Source organism: Mytilus californianus, unplaced genomic scaffold (genome assembly GCF_021869535.1).
Source record: "Mytilus californianus isolate M0D057914Y unplaced genomic scaffold, xbMytCali1.0.p SCAF_7, whole genome shotgun sequence".
Taxonomy (NCBI): Eukaryota; Metazoa; Mollusca; class Bivalvia; order Mytilida; family Mytilidae; genus Mytilus; species Mytilus californianus.
The window spans coordinates 25,906,514-25,930,181 of NW_026262723.1; the positions used below are offsets into that span (position 1 = coordinate 25,906,514).

Consider the following 23,668-nt stretch of genomic DNA (forward strand, 5'->3'; position numbering starts at 1 on the left):
CACGAAACTGACGGGTCGGTTTGAAAAGAATATGACACATTCAATTGTATTGCAATGCATTCATTGTAATCTTTTTTTAACCGTTTAGCAGTATCGTTTATATGTTTTAGACATTTACTAAACTTTTCTAGGAGTTTTTGCTTATTCATATTCTAATAATTCGGTAGATAAGTACATCTTTTTAAAGTAAAGTAATGTTTCCTGTATTAAAACAAATCAGTGAAAGTCGACTTTTTTTATTACGTTTATGTGCTTTTTGTGTTTTTAGCTGTGCATGTACTGATTGTGTGTCATAGATGGATACGCCGTATCCTTTTTTTCCCCTGCTAATGCGATGATCTGTCGTCTTTAAATACTGCACTCTCACACATATATATTTCCGATTTTGATTAAGTTAAATGTGCAGTACTTCAACAAACAAAATGTTTTTTTTTTTAATTCTAATAGGGCCTATCATTTCTTAATCGTTCCTTATCTATCAACACAAAGCATTTGCACTAGATTGTGTAATGAAACTCCATCACATTCACGTGATAAGTGTGGTGTATGTAAAGTTTTCTCCATATCGTCATTTTAAGAGGAACAGCTGTAGTAACCGAATATAAGCTTCTTGTAGTAGATAGCATTTTTTATTATTTAAGTTAGTGGTCATCCTTAACTTTGTAGTTTTTATTGTGTTATTTTCACTGTAACGACATATTGTTAAGATATTGAAAAGTAGAAATATTTGCACACGAAAAAGTACCCCAACACATTATGTACATATACCAAACTTTCGATTTAATCATTTTCAGTTTTTGTCTTTGATTGTGTACCTGATTTGTTTCCGGAGGAGTCTATTTTTTCACAGGACATTTACTATTTTCTACATAATGCCTGTACCAAGCCATGAATTCTAAAGTTGTTTTCCATTCGTATTTAAAGTGTCTGGGCTTAGGATTTTGCCATTAGACCATTGAACTTCCGTTTTTAATTGTTCCTTTGTGTTTTTGGTGTTTGACTTATTTGTATGTACTAGTAACACTATTCTTGACAAATGATTCAACATATTTGCATGGAATAAGGGGACCTTTTTATTCGAAACATTTCCGGTAGTATAATGTTCCAATTACCTTTTTTATCTAATCCTTTTTTCGTCATAGTAAACAAAATCTGTACCCCAAAAAAATGAATATTTATTTCATTTTAACAACATAAATGGTACTAAATTTTCTGAACCAGATGCGTATTTTGACAATAAAAGTCTCTTCAGTGACGCCCCAGGCCAAAAAATCCAAAACTTATTAAAAACACGGTGAGCTTAAAAAGAGAAAGGAATAATTGAATTTGTTTATGCTTTTTAAGACATAATTTCAAATCATATAATTACATATTAGTATATCCTTACGCTAATTATACAAAAAACAAACCGTTGTGAATTAACACGAAAAATATCCATTTACTTATTTAAGATAATTATTATTTTTATTTTGTAGACATTTTTTTAATATTCATCAATGTTGAAGCACAGTTAAACGAATGATATGAAATAATAACATGTATGTTGCAATTCATTAAAAAGACCTTGAGAATATTTCTATTTTCTAGATGTTTATTTAAGATTCACATTTCAATGTTAGTTGGCAAGGACTATTACCTCAGAATAATCCACAAATAAAGGATGTATGCTGTCATCATATATGTATTCACAAGTCTTCTTATTTTTATTTTTTTTTCTAAATAGGAAGTTTCCTACAATATATCGAGTCTACATCTTTTGCATTCGGGATATCAATGTTTACCGCTTATGCCATTTGGATGTGCAGGAAAGTGAAAGAGACAAACAAAAGAAAGAAAAAATATCCTTTCTCCAAGGAATATCGTGTCTCAAAATCAAAAACTCTGCAAATGGACATGGTTTCCTGGAATATGATGAAGTTAATCCTGCTGAAATGATAGATATGACATGTCCACAACTAAAAGAAGTCAAAGAAAACATTGACCGGAAACACATTGGAACCACAGCTGTGTTAACCAGTTTGTTCAGCATTAAAGCACCAGCATTCATGGTCTACCTTTCTATGATAACGAATGTGAACATCCTTATCACACTTTGGAGGTAAATCGTTTTTCATCATAATAAGAATATTCGTCACCTAAGGCAAAACATGAATATGAGAATACCAAAGTATGATAAGGAATTAGTTATTTTATGTGTATAGGAAATTGTGGTTTCTAGATGTGTAATATAAAGCTTACCTTTCATTTGGTATGATGTTGTCTATTTAACCACGCCTGTCCAAATACTATTGGAAATATCATAAAAAGTACCTGTTGTGTTTGGATTTAGACGTCTGATTTGAAACTGGGACATACGGCTCATCACCCAATACTAAAAAGAAAAAAACGTTTTCACAGCTTGTCTACCCTTTCACCCGAAACAAAGAGAACTGTTTATTCTGAGTCGAATTACCAATACAAATATGAACATGCCGTATGATTGCTAATGAGTCAACTCTCAACGAGAAACCAAATGTCGAAATTTATTTGAGCAAGTGGATATTTTCAATAAGATATCTCTTTCATATTTACATCGGATCGCTGAACTGAACACCTATAAAAAAAACAAGCAGAAGATACCAAGGGAACATTCCAAACTAATAAGTATACATTTTTAGATAAACTGACGCCATAACAAAAAAAAACAACAAAAAATAAGAAAACGAGAGACGACGAAAAGACAAACAATTTCACAAAACACTACATAGAAAAAAATACTGCGCAACTCGTCTAATCAAATATGTCTTTTGGATTTAGAAAATAAGGCTAGATGTAGACAATTTCTTAACCAATGAGGTGTATTAAGCAGGCTAGTATGTGCACCTACATGTATCACCAAATGAGTTGCATATTTCCTGCTAAAGTTAAGATTCATCGAGTACTCGATCAAGTAATTTCTCCTAAAGATCCACCAATCTAGATATAAGTAAAGACATAAACATGTGGCTAGATTACATTTTGAAAACTTTGTTGTTGGTCTCCACCTTTTCCTTTCTTACCTGTTTTAGATAAATTTAAGATGGTACACAAACAATTAAAGAATGATAATTCTTATATGATTTGCATATTAGAGAATACGTTGATATGATTGGTTGAGAGGACTTCCGGTAGTTGTTCTTGACGTTGTTTATTTTTCGATAGACGACGTTGACCGAACTTCTTTTCGTAACCAATGTAAACAAGATGGCGGCGATAATGACACAATCCGGATCGACGTTAACAAAATTTATTTTTAATTCGCGTTAATAGGTCTTAATAGTTAAATTAAATAATAAACACAAAACATTCGTTTGAATGATATTTTTTATCAGATTGCAAATTTCATGGAGTACATATTTTTGCGTTAACCAACAAATATATTCATGCGCCAGGCCTATTCAATGACATAAATATACAATTAACGTGTGATTATGGTTACGAGTGTGGAAAAATAAATTCCTTATCTCCAATTTTAAAGAATTATAAGGATTAAACGCCTTTTTAAAGGAACTTATTGGTGTATAAACTGTACCAAGTCACTCACAAACATATCATAAAAGTCCTTCTTTTATTTGTTTGTGAGTGAATTGGTCGAGTTTATACACCAATAAATTCCTTTAAAAAGGCGTTTAATCCTATATTGTATGATTGACAAATACCGCACAGCTCCAAAACAAATCGTAAAGGAAACACTTAATAATATATTGACACACTTGACTATATAATGACACTATGTACTAATATGAATAGATCAAAACCGGAAGACAAAATATTTGATTTCATGAACTCATGATGTCATACACACTAATATCGGTTGTGGTGTTCAAGATATGACTTATACATTAATGTCATAGACATTAGTGGGAGACGCAAACATACGGAATGGCGGCATCAAACCTACACATAAATGTTCAATGCAGAAAGTATTGAAAGATAAACAAGTCATGCTTTATTAACTATAAATACAAACTCAATAACCAAACATATATTTCTTAAATTGAACCATGCGAACAACACCAGAAAATAAGATAAGCAAAATACAAAAATTGTTGTATGAGAATTTGTATGATTGCTAATTTTTAGATAAGGAAAACAAATATGTTCTGTGTTTTGTTAATTCCCAGTTGCACAATATACATATATCAGAAGTCATTAAGCGAAAAAGCAGTTTGATGCTAAGTATAATAAACATAATTAATCATTTATAAATTGTTTTATCTAAAAAGAAAAAAGAAAAAAAAAAAGGCTTAACGAAAAATTTATTTACATTGACTCCCAGGTATATAATTTTGAAAATTAAAAAAAATATAAAATTTAAGCTTCACTCTCTTCTATTTCATCAATAGGTGTTGCTAAAGAATAAATTTTAGATTTGCTTCCTAGATCCTCTTAAATCAGATCAATACCAAATGACATTTAAGTGGTCTTATTGAGTGCATATGCAAGAGTCTTTCTCGTAAAGACAATCTTCTGTCGTCGGGCTCGTCATAAATGTGTGTACTTTTAACGTTTATTCTCTCTCGAAATGGTAAAACCGGAAATGTACTGTCAATCCTTCTACATTCGGACTCATATTTGTTGGAATCGACGGTAGAATTCACTACGTCTATATTAATATTAATTTGATTATCCACATCAGAACCAAATACAAACTGTTGATTGTTCAATTGTGTTTCCAAAGCATCACAATAATTACTAGCTCGGGTTTTTAATTTTGAGCTACCAGATCGTGATGCGCGATTTAATTAAGGATTTGCGCATGTTTTGACCTTTTTGACCAACGCTTTTGCTAATCTGAGAAAACAATTTGTTGATTTTAGACTTTTCCGTGTCCCATGGCTGATCAAAAACAGTGACCACATTAGCTCTGACATGGTCGTATTCACTGTTGTCTGCAAAACGAGCTGCTGTTTCAAACCGCAACGTAAAGTCGAGATGCTGATATTCACAACCGTTTTCTGTCTTTTGGGAATTTGTATTTTGACATGATTTAGTCGCACAAAAACACGGTCCTTCCGTTTCATTAGACGTTAATGTTGTATCTAAAGGATATGAATAGTTGTCAGCCAATACAGCAGTAGATCTGGTCGGCTGTGGAGGTCCTTCCATTGCCATGACAATATTGTCCTCAGACTTTGAAAAAGGAAATGTATATGTTCCCCTATATAAAATAAATCGAAGACTTATTTATGTTAACCTTTAATTGTCGTTTTATTATTCATGTCATTTGGTTATAAAAGCGTAAAGAAATAGCTTATTTTAAGAATAAGATTTGCTAATTGTGAAATTAGTATAGTGTCCTGTAATTATTCATACATTTTCCCTTTTTCCGCGTCCTGAACAGGCATAACTTATTTGCAACTGGATATAAGCAACCAACAATCGATCAATTGTTTCGTGTGTATGGTTAGTTGTCTCATTAACAAACTCCAAAATACAAATAACAGAGTACAGAACGTACAAAACCTGATGATACATTTGTTCGACACCAAGCCTATATACTTTTAAGAACAGTTGCTTCATAGATGTTTAAATTTAGATACAATTATTACTGCGCTAGAGGAAACGATCTATTTCAATGCTCAGAACTAACCAAAAATAAATCATCATGCAAAGTACCGCCAATGACAAATTTGCGAAGGACAATAAGACTTGGTATGTCCGAATGTATGGGAATCGTGACCTTTTTTCTAAGACTTGGTATGTCCGAATGTATGGGAATCGTGACCTTTTCCCATGATAATATCTAAATGCATCATTGGATAATACATGTGTACCATCAAAAATCCGAAAGGTAACTATACACACATGACTATATCACATCGGGACTATTTATGAAAGACAAACACATCTTTATATTTCAATTGATTTTCCCCGACTTATGACATCAAATTTTAATATACTAATAACCGATGAACACAAACGTTCCTTTTGTGTTAATTTTTATAAAATGCATTGATGAGTCATGAGGCATTAAACAGACTAGCATCTGTAAATGTTACTTGTCGTACACTAATGTATGTATCTTAAATTTATATTCTTGAACATAACGCATTTTATTTACATAAACAAAGAAAATTCTTAAGTCAATAAACTTCTTTTAAATTAATTTATGACATGTTAATAAGCCAGCTTTTAAAACAACATGCATTAATTATTATGCACATCTTTGGTTTTTATACACAGCAAGCTACAGTTGCAATCAAAATTACCAGACATGACACACTCACAGCAACACCTGTAATAGATAGTCATTGGAAGTTGAAATGAACAGGTTTGAACCCATTTAAAATATTATTGTAATTATACCCATATACCACTGTTGTTGCCAAAACACTTATTTATTTTACCGTTAATTTATACAAATCTTAATAGAAAACAAAGGATATGTGGCATCCATTCATGACACAAAATCAGTACATGCACAGCAAAAAAACACACAAAAAGCAAAGGAACAGCGCTTGTATTGCTTTTCTTTATCTCCAAGTCACAGTGCTCCCTTTAAAGTAAGTGTTAATTCCGCTCAACTCATTATCATTTTCAAAACACTAAAGATATTTTTTATCAGAGAAAGTTGAACATTCATTGAATGTTATATAGTTTGATAAACACCAAATTGAATGCAGTTTTATTTAATGGCAAAATACTTCAAATGAGTATAGCTGTTTTGAATAAAGGTAAGAATTGGGGAAATACATAATGTATTACATAAATTTGTCAATGAATACCTTTGACATCAATTGATTTCAAATGAAATGAAAGTGATATATAAACTTGTATATTCAGTACCTATCTGCATAGCAAAGATTGAGTTTTCATAGAGAAATCCGGCGTCAGTGGCATTAATTTCATATTTTGACGTCCAATCGACATTAGTTGATTTATCCAGCCTTTCAGAATCGGTTGTCATTGTAGCGAAGTTGCTTTCTGTTGAATAATGCAATTTAATGGAAGAATATCCTGAACTCAGTGGTATGGTTGTGCTAGCATTATCGTCTTCTTTATTTGTTACATTATTGTTGATGTCTAAAAGTGTAAAGCATACACATTTTAATATACTAGGATTTTTGAATATCGGTTTTACCTTTACTGCTAAATTATTTCTAAGTAAATAATTACAAAGGAAATAAATAGTCATGTATCATTCATGTTTATCCTGGTAGTTCTCTATTAATATATTATGTATCAATGATTCTTTGCTATATAAGTAATAAGTTGTTGTGTCTGTTGTTTGGGAGTGTTCGGTTAAAATTGTTTCTCTTTTATCTTTCTTGAAAAATAATTTATTTTACATCGAAATTATAAGACAATTATCATAATTAAGATAAGCCATGATTGTGCTTGCTTTAGAGTGGGATTTTCAAAACTACCTCTTTTGGGGAAAAGTATGCGTCTGGATTGTTATATGGAGAATAGAATGTTAAACAATAGAAATTGTGGAGTAAGAATAAAAGTAATCGCAAAAAAAAAAAATCAGCGCAATAGAAATGTAATGTTGTAATTGTGAATATATTTAGGCAACGCTACCAAATGTCATCCATCAGAACGAAACTCCAAATTTGGAAACAAAAGACAACCACAGAACATGTTCCTGACTTCATTACGACATAACAACATGTGGCTGAATTTTACAAGCTTAATGAAATGTAAACCTTAAACAGATCGTTTTATTTAAAGTGTGTTTTAAATGTGAGTTTATTCTATTGTGTGTGTTATTTTGATTTTGTGTCTAAATGAATAAATGAAGTAATGGGAAATAATACGTGAAGTAATATATATGTATCAATATACTACTTATTAGAAAAACTCAGTACTCCAAATAAAGTAATATAATACATACTAAAGAGTTTTATTTCAGTACACTTTTCGTCAATTACAGTACACATCAAGTCAATACACGTCAGATGAATGTCGAAAAGACGAAGAGTATCCTTGTTTACTATTTCTGTAAATAATGAATTTGAACTCTTTTTATCATGTTTATTGACTTACGGGCAGATAGCTCATTAATACATGTAAATATGATCAAATGATGCAACATATTATAAATAAGTTATGGAAATATGAGTTTTATTGATTTCTTTTAACAGATAATTTAATCTGGTAGTAAACATAAATAATTGCTAACTTCTACACCATCTGGTCTCCGTTGGAATAGTGTTGCATTGGCAATTATACCACATCTTCTTATTTTTATATAGATTTGTTATGAAATTGACTCGTACTTGATTGTTCATTGAAAACTAGTTATGGAGTGTGTGTTGTATTTAAAAAGCGTTAATTAATTTATGGAACAACTTACCTAGCTGACAGTCAACGTTGCTGTGTGGTATTATATATTTCTTATTTGTACTTTTCCAGATGTGTACACTAGACCTAATAAAGGACGTCCAAACAAATGTATTGTCAGGTAATTCATCCTTGATTTTCAACCATTGGTCTCCTGGGAGTGAGCTATCATTATTTGAATTCATTTCGTTTTTAGATATTTTACCAAGATTTACTGTACCTAGAAAGATAATGTAAAACCGTACCCTAGTATAACATTTCAGAATATTCTGGAATGCTTATCATTTGTAAGTAGTTAAAAGGTATCATGTACCGTGTCTTTATTCAAAATAGTATCCCACAAAAATAGACCATTCTAGTCTTGTTCTGACCACGGTCGACCAAAAGCTTGCCACACGGTTTTGAGCATTGATCAAATGGTGCAAAGTTAATAGTGAATGTGAAGGTCGTATGGTGAACTTAAGCTACCTAAATTCACGTCAATTGGCCTATGGAGGATAATTGTCTAATTAGCAATCGTGCAACATCTTCTTACTTTTATATGTCTATGTCTTTACTTGTTTGGTTGGGATGCTTTGTGATTGAAATGATGTAATCGATTGCTTTGTCATTAAGATGTACTAACACGTATTTCATTCATATCGCAGAACATTAATCATCTTTTCTTGTTGTTATTTGAAACCGGTTTAACAATAAATAACACGAGCAGGGAAATTGTTATCTTCCCAAATGCGTTCATTTTTCCGTTTTTGTGTTTTATATTTTATTCTTAGTTTGTGTTCTTAGTTGAACATACTGATTTATTTTCAAATTTTTATAAATGTAGAATAAATAGTGAAATGAAATTAGAATAAATAGTAAAATGAAATTACGTCCTCCATCTGAGATGCGAATTGCAGTGTGTTGTTCCGAACAAGATACTGATTTATGGGTTACATTGATTGCATCTATCATTTTAGCTACCATGCAGTTTCTATCCAATTTATCTTGATCTTCTTGGTCTGGTTGAAATACTTTAAAATGAATCAAAATAAAACATTAGTTATTACACACTTGGCTAAAGCTTCTAATGCTTAGAATTTTAAATTGCATTTTAATCTGATGTACTATTTCTATTTTCTATAATCATCGTTTAATTAATCTACTCTGTTTAGTCAATTTATTAAAAATAACATACTTGTTGCTAGAAAACAAAAAGGCAACTTTTTAATCATTTTGCTCCGATAATAAAGACTCACTCAGGTCAAACGTGAACAAATCTGAACTCAAATGCGTCGGATTCCTGCTCCACTAATTGTGAAGCAATACTAAAATTACATTGGCCAAATTTGATCAGAACTGCTCATATTCGATACAATATGTGTAAGATATTGCATGGATTATTCACATATCAGAACAGAGACGAGCATACGTTATTATTGATCACACAAGGGTAAACAGATATTTTATAATTTAAGGCCATATAATTAATAGGCAGTCTTCGAATAATGATTTCAATTTCTCTCATTTGGCTACAGCAGGTTTTGAAAATACACAATGCAAATCAAAACCAGGAGCTTGATGTTCATTGTGTGAATTCTGGCTATGTCAGTGGACAATTTAAGGTTGGTTCGTCCTTTGTTTATTCTGGGATTGACTGGATATGTGTTTTATAATACTTATTATATTTTCGTTGATACTTGATTTCGTGGTAATGCCAAAGTGTGGATACAACCCTATGAGAATTTTACAATTCGATGAACATTTAAATTCGTCGCTCATCTTTACCACTGAAAGCTACGAAAATTGTATCCAATGAATATTAATGAATCCACAGTATGATACAGCAACACGTCTGTATACATGTAACTGTGCAACTTGTAAACCTCACGCTCCGGCTGAGCGACGATTTGGAAATTAAAAGTAAAGAGTGCCACATTTCTTGAAGAAGAAAAAAACAATTTCGGAGTAGTCAATCTTTTTTTTTATTTGAACATGTTAATGACAAATGTGATGTCCTTTTCTGCAATGCCTTTCGATATTCTTATAATTAATCTAGATTTACTTTACCTTTCATCTGCTTATACACATCAAAGTACCAGTCGTCTTTTGATCCACATGTAGCATTCGTCCACTGATCAGTACATGGGTGGTCACAGTTTTTACTATGGTTAATATTTGACCAATTTAGATCATCTAAACACACGCATGTGTTCATCTATTAAAATAAAGGATGTATATTCATATGCATTTTTAAAATATTGAGCACTTAAAAGCGAATGGCAAAATTTTAAGGTGTCTGTAAATAACGTGATGGAACAAGAACTGCTTAACTAATAAGATAATTCCGTGTTTTTGGATAATATATCATCAATTTATAAAATAGTGAAGTATTTATAAATTTTTAGTAAGGAAGCAACAAAGAAAATGAATACGTTTAAAACACCATCATCATAATAATTTAAATTGCCTAAGCTTAAAAATGAAACTTAGCATTTTCAACTTTGCAACATCTGGTACTGTATACATAGGAAGACCATATTGCATTTTTGTGTATGAATATTCATATTCTCCACCACTTGTCGAAGTTTAATCAAAATCTAGTCAATCTGACACCAGACATTTACAAAGGTAAATGGAAAATGTCGTATTTGGTGGATTCAAAAGCATGACCTATCACGTATACATTTCAAATACATTAAATAAATACAACAAACACACTTGAGTTTGGAAATTCGCTTTCAGTCTGAAAAATTAACCTTGAAACTATGTTGTTTTTCTTAGGCGAGTATGAGCTATCACAAGCATGGTTAATTATTTACAAAAGAGGAAACTTTGTATGTTTGTTGTTTCAATAGTACTTAGTTACTAAATATTACTGATAGCATGCAGATATTTGCTGATGTAAACATTCATCATAGACACATCTTATAATTTGGTACGCCCGACTCGCTTTTGGTCTATACAAGACATGTAGAGCAATGAGGACCCATCATTCCAAAAAGTTTCGACAAAAATGTCTACGGTAGTCTATGACTTGGTTAGAAAATCCTCAATATGTCGAACAATTCAAAGTGTTTTAGACAGTGAATTTGAAAAAAAAGAATGTTCAATGCTATAACATGTCAAAATAGAAATGCTGACTACTGGGCTAGTGATACCAGTGTGGACAAAACGTCTAAACACTGACAAATTCTTTTTGTTTTGCTCCTTGATTTAAACACCTATCAATTCTCATTGTAATGATGATATATTCAGATTTAAGCTCTCCCGTTGTACGCTCAATAATTTAAAATGACATTCACACTTAAGGTTATCAAATCATTAAAGATTTTTAACATTGGAGCATACAAAATAAATCTATATATCATTAACCCTGTTAGGACTTAACATATTTTTTGTTCTCAAATTCTGTTGTCTGATTGTTGTCCTAAGGACGCCACCTTACATTTTATCATATTTGTTATTGGCGAATAATTCCGTTACCTTTGGGATCAAATGTTATGCCTACTACCTTCTTCTTTATGAATTTATTTCCAGCGATGGAAAACAGACACCAAGCTTTGTTTTTTTAAACGGCAACGAAGAGAATCAGTTGCACAATACATGAATCTAAATCTAAATGCAATATGCCGAGCCTCCACCATGAGGCATTCAGGGCCTAAATTCTGAAAGGTTTTGCCAAATACAGCTAAGATAATCTATTCCTGTGGTAGGCAATGGTCGAAAATCCATAGTATTTAGAAAAATTCAAAGTTTAGAAACAGCTAATTTACAAAAATGACCATATCAATGATAATGCATGTCAACACAGACGTGCTAAACGTGATAATTTACAAAAATACCAGGCATCAGTTGTCGAGTGCAAATCTGAAGCATGAAGAAATAGGAGAAAATGGCGGTGGGGGACGGAGCGTGGTTCTCGCGTTTTGTTTTTTTTTCATTAGGAAAGAATTCTTTCAAGATGCAAATGATGATTGACGACGGACGGATATAGCTTACTAAATAGCCCCGTTATTATTGAAAATGGTTTAAAATCAAGGAGATTTTTTTATTATTATTAGCAAGCATTTCAACTATTACAGTTCGGCAATTTTTAAAGAAATTTAGGGGACAACAAGTGACAAACGTGCAACCAAATTAAACAACAGACACAATTAGTTCTGCAGAAGGATAACCGAGTTCGGCTCCACTATCATACTCGTCTAGCTGCTAACGTTAGAAATTCGTTAGTAAGAAAAGAAGTAAGAAAACAAAAAAAGGCAGACAGAAAGCTATGGCAAATGGAGAAAACTGACTTAATATCGCGGCTAAACATAGACATACTAATTTAAATAAGTCACGGACCCACGATGTCGTCGGTGTGTTCTAGTCTATATATAACCTGATGCACTTTTAAATTTTTATAATAGTAAAAGAAAATTGGAAATTAGACAACTATCTAACATGTTTAACATATGACAATAAACTCATTATATATATCAAGATTCAAATTCTGTACGCAAGACGCGCGTTTTGTCTACAAAAGACTCAAAATCAAATCAAAAACAAAAAAGTTTGAACAGCAAAATAAAGTACATGTATGAAGTTGAAGTAAAAAACAATCATGACAGACGGCACCAAACGATAACCACTGAAATTTAGCTTCCTGGCTTTAGGCATGTACATAGAAAATGAGGCCAGTTTAAACATGTTTATTAACTCCACCCTAGTCTGGGTATAACATCAGACTATCTAAACATGTCTGTAAAAACAATTGAAAAAAGGTTTTATTCAGTAGATATGTACTGCTGACTTCGCGGTATGGGTTTAACTCATTGTCGAAAGCCGTGCGGTGACCTATAGTTGTTAATATCTGTGTCAATTTGTCTATTGTGGAGAGTTGTCTCATTGGCAATCATACCACATCTTCTTATTTTTATATAACAATTTAGAAAAAAAGTACCTATCGATGCATCTTCGCAGGCCAAAGGTTACAATCCTCCTTTTCACCCTTGGCAGATAAAGACATACTGTGTGCATACAGCATTGTGCCATGTATCGACATTTGAAGTCACTTCCACTCCGATTGCATCATAATTAATCAATGACAGTACTTGTTTGTTTTTAAAGTCGGATATAAAAGAAAAAGGTTGATTAAGAACTTTAAACCTTAACTAAATGTATCACTAAATGCCGTCATATGTTTTGGGAGTAACGACCGACTCTTTGCACAATCTTCATTGGGAATTGTTTATTCATTTTGTACATGTATACGTGATCATGTTAAAAACATGCAAACCATTTAAAATTCATATCAATATATATCATCATATTTTATTGTTCAAACAACTTATTTTGATGTTTTAAAGTCAGTTAAAAAAATGCAAACAACACGTTATAAATTTCTTGCGTCCAAAGCGCTTTCTGGATTTCCCTTATCAGGAATGCTCAAAGCCAAATATTTGAAAGCCAAGGATGTATGTGTAAGTTGAAGAGCTATAAACCAAAAAAGGACCTTAAAAAACCCAAATCCATCTAAGCCCAACTTTGTCTGAGGGAGTTGAAACCTTAGTTTCTGTTAAATTTCAAAATTTATAAACGGGCAATTTCAGATAGTTTGTTATAAATCATGTCAGTACCGAAGTACTGACTACTGAGCTGATGATACCCTCGGGGACTGATATAATGCTTTTTTGCGAATTATCTTCTGAGGTCATGCCTTATTTATTAAATTGATAGCCACACTTTCCAAATAAAGTATCTCGCTTAATATTACCAGTTCAAAAAGTGTCTAATTATTGCAAATAAACTGAATGATATATATATCGTTTTAACATTTTTCTAACTTCTTTGATACTTTTGATTAAAGTCAAGAAAATACTTGGAAAGGATAAATTTTGGATAAAAACATACGCTAAATCACTTACCAATAAACATGATAAAGAACCTTGGGCACGGATATAGAAATTGAAAAAAAAAACTGAAACAATTGTTTGAAAAAGAATGATCCAAAACTACTTTCCCAGACTAATGCTCCTAGTACAAGAAAAAAACATTTAATATATATAGCCAGTAAACCATAAATAAAAAGCCATCTAAATATTGCAAAACGATATTGATGAACGCAAACAAATTTAGTTTTCGTGCTATGATTAATTGTGTAGACATTGACAAAATTGGCAAATTATAACCTACACTAACACCGAAATATGAAGACGATTTACACTTCAATGAACAGCGACCTGGCGAATTAAGTTTTAGTTGTTTTGTTTTGTCCGTGTCTGCGTATGAGGAATTATAATAACAACCTAAAGAAGGAAGAAATACCAGTTACATGAAATGATATAGTTTGCTATATTTTAAATGTTTTTTCAATATTTCTTTACTGAAAAAACACACCGTTGTATCGTTCATTGCTTCTATCCTGTAATAAGATATTTCTAACAAGTAAACTTTTGTTCTACATTTTTTCGTCCTTAGAATTATATATGCATTTATAATTTGTTGAATATAAAGAAGCATTTAAACGGAAACTGACTAAATTGTTTATGTTTACATACATATAAATGACTATACATAGTGTAAAAGAAAATATCTTACTTATCAATGATTAACAATATGGAAACTCACAAGGAGATGCAATAGATGATCATTTAATGATAGAAGTGTACAGGTGCATTTCAACATATAATGAATGACCGCTCTTCATGTTCAATTGAAGTTCTTGATTACAGATAAAACGGATAAAACAGAATTAATTATTACGAGGCCGGAAGTTACCCATCACATGCATGGAATTTACCAAAATGAACCAAAAGAGACCAAACAAGAGATTCAGAATTGGTAACTCCACTTTTCGACGAACGGAAATTACAAAATGTACGGACAATAACTTTTTCCTGCGTTTTTTGGATCATTTTGGATTCCTTATTATTGTTTTTTAAATTTTAACAATTCTTTGGTCTTTTGTGCAAAATATTTCTTAAAATGGATTGACTATTCCGACCAATGAAAGTTAGGGCTTTTAAACCAATGAAAAATCTGAATTGTAATTTGATTAAAAAACGTAATCTTTTGATGAAAATATTTTATCATCTACTGTTAAGTTCTAATCGGCAAATCGTTTCTGGAGAAAAATTTCGAGCTCTATCAAGCGTAGGTTTGAGTTCCTTTTATCTGCTGTTCATTCAGTTCATTGATGAAATATTAGGCGAAAAATCGTTGATGGAATATAACACCCGATTAAGCTACCTGTTATTCTTTGAGGAAACCATAGAAAATACTCAAAATGGCGAAAAGTAGAAAACCAGCTTCATATATTGACCTTTTCCTTTATACTGACAGATGGACGACTTCAAACTAGAGTCTATGACAAACGTTATGATTTTATTTTTTTAATTGTCAACTTCCCATTTCTTAGCAGTCACAAACCATCTGCTCAACTGTATAGTGTTTACATATCTGAATTAATGCGTTACGCTCGTGTAAGTTCACGTTATAGTTCATTTAAAAGGGTGTGTTTCTTACTATAAAATTTCTCTAACAGAAGATTTTAGTTTGAAGGCGTCCATCTGTGTCAATTTCGAGGAAAAAATTTGAACATCGGTTAACTGTTGTCGAATTAATTCAACCCTTTGTTAATGTTATCTGGCATTTTTTTGAATGATCATATAAGTTGTTTCTAAATTGCATTTCAAGTTTATGAATTTTAACATTTTGGCCAACATATTTCATAGAGAAGATTTTTATTAGTATTGTTGACAATGTTTAGGCCATCGGTAATAACGTAACCAGCCGCATTACAAAATTTAAATTCAAAACTTGCACATGTGAAATCAGGTGGCTTAAACTTGAAGTCATCAATCGTGAGATTCCGAAAAAATGCTTGTTGCTTACTGCAATTGGGGTAGTTTAAATTTATAGGTATAAGAGATGAACGAAAAATACTTATAATTGAAGTCGTAAGGTTATTTGTATTTCACTGATTCATGATGAAGGTAATTGCCTTAATAGATGGCATCAAGACGTTTGTTTGATAAGAAAGTGATATACGGATCTTCTCTCTTTTTTAACTCTTATGATGCCAACCAAACTGACAATTTAAGTATGGCAATATCAGTGATGATATATCTAGGAATAGATTATCCTAGCTGTATTTGGCAAAACTTTTCGGAATTTGAGTTCTCAACGCTCTTCAACTTCGTACTTTATTGACTTTTTTTTTGTTGATTTCAGCGTCACTGATGAGTCTCTTGTAAACAAAACGCGTCTGGCGTAAACAATTTTAATCTTTGATTAGCTTATATATCTAATTAAATTGAATAGATTTTTGTTTGGCAGTGGTTACTAAACATATGTTTTTAAATAATTAAGTTTTAAACAGTTGTGTTTTGGGCGGATGTGAATTTTACCAAAAAGCATTTCGAATAAACTGTAGAAGTTAATTTGTGGAGATATTATGCAGTCAAAGGGATGTATAATGACTGGCCATGTCTGCATCTACGCCGGGGGGCTCAGTGGTAAATACTCTATCCTACGGATAAAAAATATATAAATTTTCCTAGACGATCGTGAAGGTATTAAATTAGAGAAGAATAACTGTGAACTTTAACCATACTTTCAGTCTCTGCCAGCCGAATTTGAATGGATTATTCACTTGTACCTGTGTTGTGTCCTTTCGAAAACTAATTATGTGCACGGTATAGTTTTTTTTTCAATTTATGATTCATGTTTTTTTCTCTATGACCTAGATCGTAATGTAATAAAAATTGGGATAATTTATTAGCAAAAACTAGTTAAACATACGCTGTAACTATCCAAAACTAAGATCAACACCTGTGGTTTTATTTCCTTACATTCATAATATGTTTTTGTCGTCTAAGGCATTTTACTGATTGCGAAATTTCGCTTAGAACTACGTACGTTGTTACAACGTGTTTGTGATTGTTGTTACATTCAGATTTGTTAAGACATTTTCCTTTTTAAAATCAGTTTGTTCACTTCTTTACTTCGGTTGACTGTGCATTTATCTTTTTTGAGTTAACATTACATATAATGTGATTCATTTAATTTTGAGATACTTCAATTTGATTTTTCAACAAACATTCAACAAAATACATGCAACAACTCATATAAAAAGTTTTGAAAAAAAAACAAAAAAAAAACAAGTAATTCATTGTAAAAAAACAATAACTTACAAAAGTTTCAACCGAAACAGTTGAAGAACTTTATAACTATAAAGGACCTAAACAATAACAAATCAATCTAAGGTCAACCTTGCCTAAGGTAGTTGAAACCTTATGTGTTCCTTAATAATTTCTAACTTTATAAACGGACAATCTAAGAAATGTTTATTATAAAATCATGTCAGTATCGAAGTATTGACTACTCAACTTATTATACCTTCGATGACTGATAGAGTCCGGTATCGCCTCAGGGCTCAAAAATGAAAACAGTACTTTATAATGTCATACGTCCAAAGCGCTTAAGGAGCCAAATTTCTATGGGGCTAACATTCAGTTTAGACATGTGTGATAAAAAATTAATTGGACGAACGAAACGAACGGATGTAAGGATGGACAAAATGAAAGCAATATAGCTAGGAGTTGGGGAAAGTGGTATACAATTTTCTGCACATTGGAGCGCACAAGACACATCCATCTTCAATAACTTTATAAATACAATTATTTTTTTCAAATAACCTATATATCTCATCCAATGTATAGAAATAAACACATCATATCCTTCCCCGTCCTGATAAGTCTGTCCTTCAGCATGGTAATTAATATGACATGGTATTGGTATACTCTTTCCCAAAGCATTCTTGTTTCCTGAAATGTCAACATAACTTTCCCAGTAATTGCCTAACGTATGGCTTTCCAGGGTGAAATGAAAATAATGTAATCCAGAATCATACATATAAAGATGAGATTAAAGTATTAAAGTTGTGATCCTTTCTTTAAGATTTTTGTACCTTGATTTGTATCTTCTTAATAGTTTTATCCAATGTGCACATTTGCATACTTCTTTTGCACCTACATAAATGGGCTGAATGAAATGACCAAATAATAATGAGCGCAGTTGATTACACCTAGCTGTATTGAATAGATTATTTCCTTTAAAGGAAGATGTCAATAAAATCCTCCAATATTTAATAACAAAATATGTAAAGATTGATAATGGCGGATTTGGTTAATCTATAATTAAGTTGGATTCCAACAAAAGGTGTGTATTCGACAAGCAGACAATTCATGAAGTTTGTGCTCTCCTCTCTCATGATTCAATGAACTATGCCGATATACGTTTAGTAAGGTTGCTTAAGTCGAACACTGTCATTCATTGGAAATCTTCTACATACCCTGTTTCAAAATCTGTGTCCGCTTTTTCATTTGTTTTTTGTCAAATTCTTAATTAAAAAAAGTGTACAAACCTGCTTCCATCAACAACATAAAAACAAAAGAGGTTTTTGACAATATATCAACAGCTATTTAAATTACAAAAGATTTCCCGTTGTTGCAAATAATACGGAAATATCTAATAAGATACTAAACAGAACATAAGTTGATGAAATTTCTGTTTAAATCTTATTTAGGATTTAATTATCTTTTAAGTGTATTTTAGATTTATTTTTATGAAACAGTGCTTTTTGTCTGATTGGCAATGTTTGAATTATATTACTTTTCAGGGTTTAGATAGAAATAGAAAAACATATCTTATAAAATGTTCAATGCGGAAACAAATGTTTCTGATTTTACTTGGAAAGCTAGTTTTATTTGACTAAACTTGCTAATTATTTATACACTTATATAACACTTCTCCTCATTTGCGTTTGAGTTCAATCTTTTCCTGTAAACCTGAAAAACCAAATATCTCCGACTTTTCCCTAGCATAAAAATTTTGTTTCTGCTAAAGTCACATTTTTCTTATAAAGAACTTGATATATTGAATAGTTATGTTGGAATATGAGGTTTTTTTAAATTAATTAAGTGAATATTGTTTTCTCGAAACCATTGCTTGTTTTATGTGATATTATTGTATAAAAACTAAATATATATCATTCAAATGTATTTGAATGTCATATGATAAAGAATATAAGAAATGTGTTTTATACAACTGAAATGAGAAGCCACATTAAATATCGACATCCAACAGTTTTCATGACTGATTCATTTGATTGATTGATTGATTGATTGATTGATTGTTGTTTGAGGCACTTACAGCACTAAAGTGCTATTTCGTGGCGGTCGGTTTTAATTGGTTGAACAGCCTGACTGCCCGGCAGGAATCATCGACCTAAGGTAGGAAAACAGACAATCCTATTCAATCAAGAGTCAAGCACTTGCTGGAATAGTTCTCATTAAACATTCAAATAATGAATGTTATTAAATGTGTAGTACACTTATTTTCTGTAACGGTACTATTTTTACTGCACTGGATTCGCATTTCAAAATAATATCACAAGCAATGGTTTTGAGATTTTTTGGTGGGGTTCGTGTGTTCAGTCTTTGCTCTTCTATGTTGTGTTTTGTGTACTGTTGTTTGTCTTTTTGTCTTTTTCTGTTTTAGCCATGGCGTTGTCAGTTTATTTTCGACTAATTAGTTTGAATGTACCTTTGGTATCTTTCGCCTTTCTCTTAGTATCCCTTCAGCGATCATCATGGCCATACAAATAAACATCTTCACCATCAGCCGAAACCGAAATAAAAATAAACACAAAAACAAAAGCCGAATTCAATGATAGTTGAGTGGGTTGAAATTCTCCTCTTTAAATTTCCGTGTGAATTTAATCGGTATATTCGTTTATTTTGTTTTAAATCATAAAGTATTATATGATGATCACTTGAAATTTTTCGGAGCACATGATATCACCCAAGTTTTGGTTGGGTTAGTGTTGCTCAGTTTTTAGATGTCTATGTTGTAATTTGGTTTCTGTTGTTTGTCTTTTGGTCCTTTTCGTTTTACATTGTGTTCTCATTTTATTTGCGACTTATGTGTTTAAATGTCCCTTTGGTATCTTCAGCCTCTCTTTAACTCGTCAATTCAATTTTTGGAAACTTCTACTGAATACACTGGTACGACGTATATACCATTTAATATATCGATAAAGCAAAATAGGAGACAAAATTGAACAGCACTGAGAATCCAAAATTCCGAATGGTTTTGTAAAATACAGCTAAGGTAATATATTCATGGGCAAGAAAATCCTAACTATATCGAAAATTTAAAAGTTTTGTAAACAGTATAGTTATAGTTTATGTCAACACAGAACACAGAAGTGTTGACTACTGGGCTGGTGATACTATAATATAAATTAGAGGCTTAGAGCTTTTGTCGCTCACCTAGGTCTATATGCACCTTTAACATCGGAAACTATCTGACACTGTAGACTATAACAGAATTCACGATTAAAATATCTTCGATGTTGAACATGTGGTGCTTATAATTATTTCTGTTGACAGTTTTTTTCTATCTTATAGATTTTGATCAAATCACAAATAAGGGCATAGTATTAGCTGCCTATACGATATGACTCTTTTTCATTTTTAAAGGCTGAGCGGTGACTTATAATTGCTTTTATCTCCGTTACTTGAACTTTGCTGAAAAGTTGTCTTATTTGCAATCATACCGAATATTCTTTTTTTGTATTATGCTGCATGAATAATTTAGACACGAATAAAGAGAACCACAGACAAGGTTCCAAAAACGTAGCCTCCACATGATTGTTTGCTCTTTAAAGTTTCTCCCTATACATAAAATTTTCAAGGTAAAAGGCAAACACATTAAAAAGGTAAACACCGTTATTGAATGTCAATCACTCCAATATGGAGCAGACTGACACTTTTATCCACGTTGACGTAATTTAAGATCTTGTCTTCCTGATAATATTTTTCAAAAATGTTTTATTGTACAGGTTTTCTCTATCTATTATAGTTTTTAAGATTGAAGGCAAAAACACACAAAATGTTGGTTCACAACCGAGATCATAGAACACATTTTAAACGAGTTAACCAATGGTGTTGACCAAGTAGTTTCAGAGGATAAAAGATTTGTAAAAGATAACGGACGACAATTGACACCGACGGACGACGACGACATCCAAGTGAAGGAAAATAACTAAAACTGGCCTTATTGGCCAGATGAGCTTATAAATACTAATGGATCAAAACAGGAAAGAAAAATCTAATCCGTACTACACACTGATATCGGTTGTTATATTCAAGATTAGATCTTTACAGTAATTTTATAGATGGTACTGGGAGAGGCAAACGCATGCAATGGTAACAAAGAACCTGCACATATTTGCAACATGTTTAACGCAGAAAGTATTAAACAGTTATTAAGTGGAGCTTTATTACAAAAAATGTATCAATATACTAAAAAAAATCTTTGAACTCTTTTTTTAATTCAGTAATGAAGATAGTGGATATACGTATACAACATTTTAAAGAACATTTTACTCTTAACAACAACCATAAAAATCCTATCTCTCGTATCAAACATAAACTAAAAGAACTAGCCAAGGAATTTGTTTTGTCCCGGCTGATAAAGCTGCTAATAATATCATTATAGTTTGACGTAAATTTTACATTGAGGTTCTGCAAAAGGAAATCACGAATTCACCAACATTCCAACTGACTTCATTTTCAGAAAACGATATCTGTAACAAACATAAACTATTAGCTACTTCTTTACAAGCAGAACCAAATACAATGAAAGTCCCAACTATGTGTAGGCTTCCGAAGCTACACAAATCACCTTACAAATATAGATTTATTTTGTCTTCAAGTCATTGTTCCACTACTAAATTGTCTATTCTTCTTACTAGTACACTTGGTACAATCAAAAACCTGATAATAAATTGTTCAAATAAGGCCTTTGAAAATAGTGGAATTAACTACTTTTGGAGTGTCAAAAACTCGTTGGAAGTACTTGATAAATTGCATGCATATATTGGTGATTTTGAATCTGTTCAAAGTTTTGATTTTTCTACCCTATATACCACTTTGCCTCATATTCTTATTAAGAAAAAATTCACACACCTAATTAAATGGACATTTAAAAAGTCGGAATGCGAATACATATGTTCAAACTCTTTTAGGTCATTTTTTAGTAGCAACAAACAAAAGAGCTATGTCAATTGGACAAGCTTTGATACTATATCTGCCCTTGATTTTTTACTTGATAACATTTTTGTTCGCTTTGGAGATTCCGTATATCGTCAAGTTATCGGAATTCCAATGGGGACTAACTGTGCACCACTTATTGCAGACCTGTTTTTGTATTGTTATGAGTTACAATTTATGACTAAAATCAGCAAAGACCCATCGAAACAACATCTGATACAAAAATTTAACAATACTTTTAGATATTTGGATGATATATTGGCTCTCAATAATGACAACTTCAGTATGTATACTAAAGAAATTTATCCTGTTGAACTAACTTTAAATAAAGCTAATACTAACAATGACCACTGTCCTTTCCTCGATCTTGATATCTATATCATTAACGGGAAGCTTAATACAAAAATTTATGATAAAAGAGATGATTTTTCATTTCCTATCGTTAATTATCCATTTTTAGATGGTGACGTTCCCTTGTCACCATCTTATGGTGTTTATATATCTCAACTTGTACGATTCGCTCGTGTATGTAACAACGTATTAGATTTTAGCGAGCGAAATTTATATATTACTGAAAAATTATTACACCAGGGTTTTCGATATCATAAACTAGTCAAAACATTTACTAAATTTTATCATCGGTATAAGGACATCATTCGTAAATATAACTCAACATGCAGACATCTTATACGTTCGGGTATTTCACATCCAATCTTTTATGGTAATATTCTTTACAAAGCACAAAAATGTCAGTATTCACCTTAAAATCTAACAAAACCTTTAAACAGACTTATTAAGAAGGGTTATAGTTACGATACTGTTGTCAGGTCATTAAAGATTGCATATTTTGGCTTTAATATTGATTCACTTATAGGGTCTTTGCATCGGAATTAAACATTTTTATTCTAAAACCAGTTGTTGGCATGACACGGGTTATGTTCTTCTCATATATGTTATGACGGTATAATACTAAACCCCTAACAGGAGGGATTGGGCTTGATATTCATATGATGAAAACATAATCTTTTAATCAGTTTAATTGAGGTCTGGAGCTGGCATGTCAGTTACTGCTAGTAGTCTGTTGTTATTTATGTATTATTGTCATTTTGATTATTTTCTTTTGTTTCCTATTCTGACATCGGACTCAGACTTCTCTTAAACTGAATTTTACTGTGCGTACTGTTGTACGTTTGTTTTTTCTACATTGGCTAGAGGTATAGGGGGAGGGTTGAGATCTCAAAAAACATGTTTAACCCCGCCGCATTTTTGCGCCTGTC

At 31.6% G+C, this 23,668-nt stretch overlaps 1 protein-coding gene across 1 annotated transcript in view; it reads right to left on the bottom strand.

The window, feature by feature from the left end:
- Positions 1 to 6,945, bottom strand: part of LOC127708908 (uncharacterized) — a 246,689-nt gene extending 239,744 nt beyond the window's left edge. Inside the window, exon 1 of the mRNA XM_052214068.1 lies at positions 6,808 to 6,945. Within this exon, the coding sequence (XP_052070028.1) occupies positions 6,808 to 6,928 (121 nt within the window). The 5' untranslated portion in view covers positions 6,929 to 6,945. The remainder of the gene's footprint in view (positions 1 to 6,807) is intronic.
- Positions 6,946 to 23,668: the final 16,723 nt, after the last annotated feature.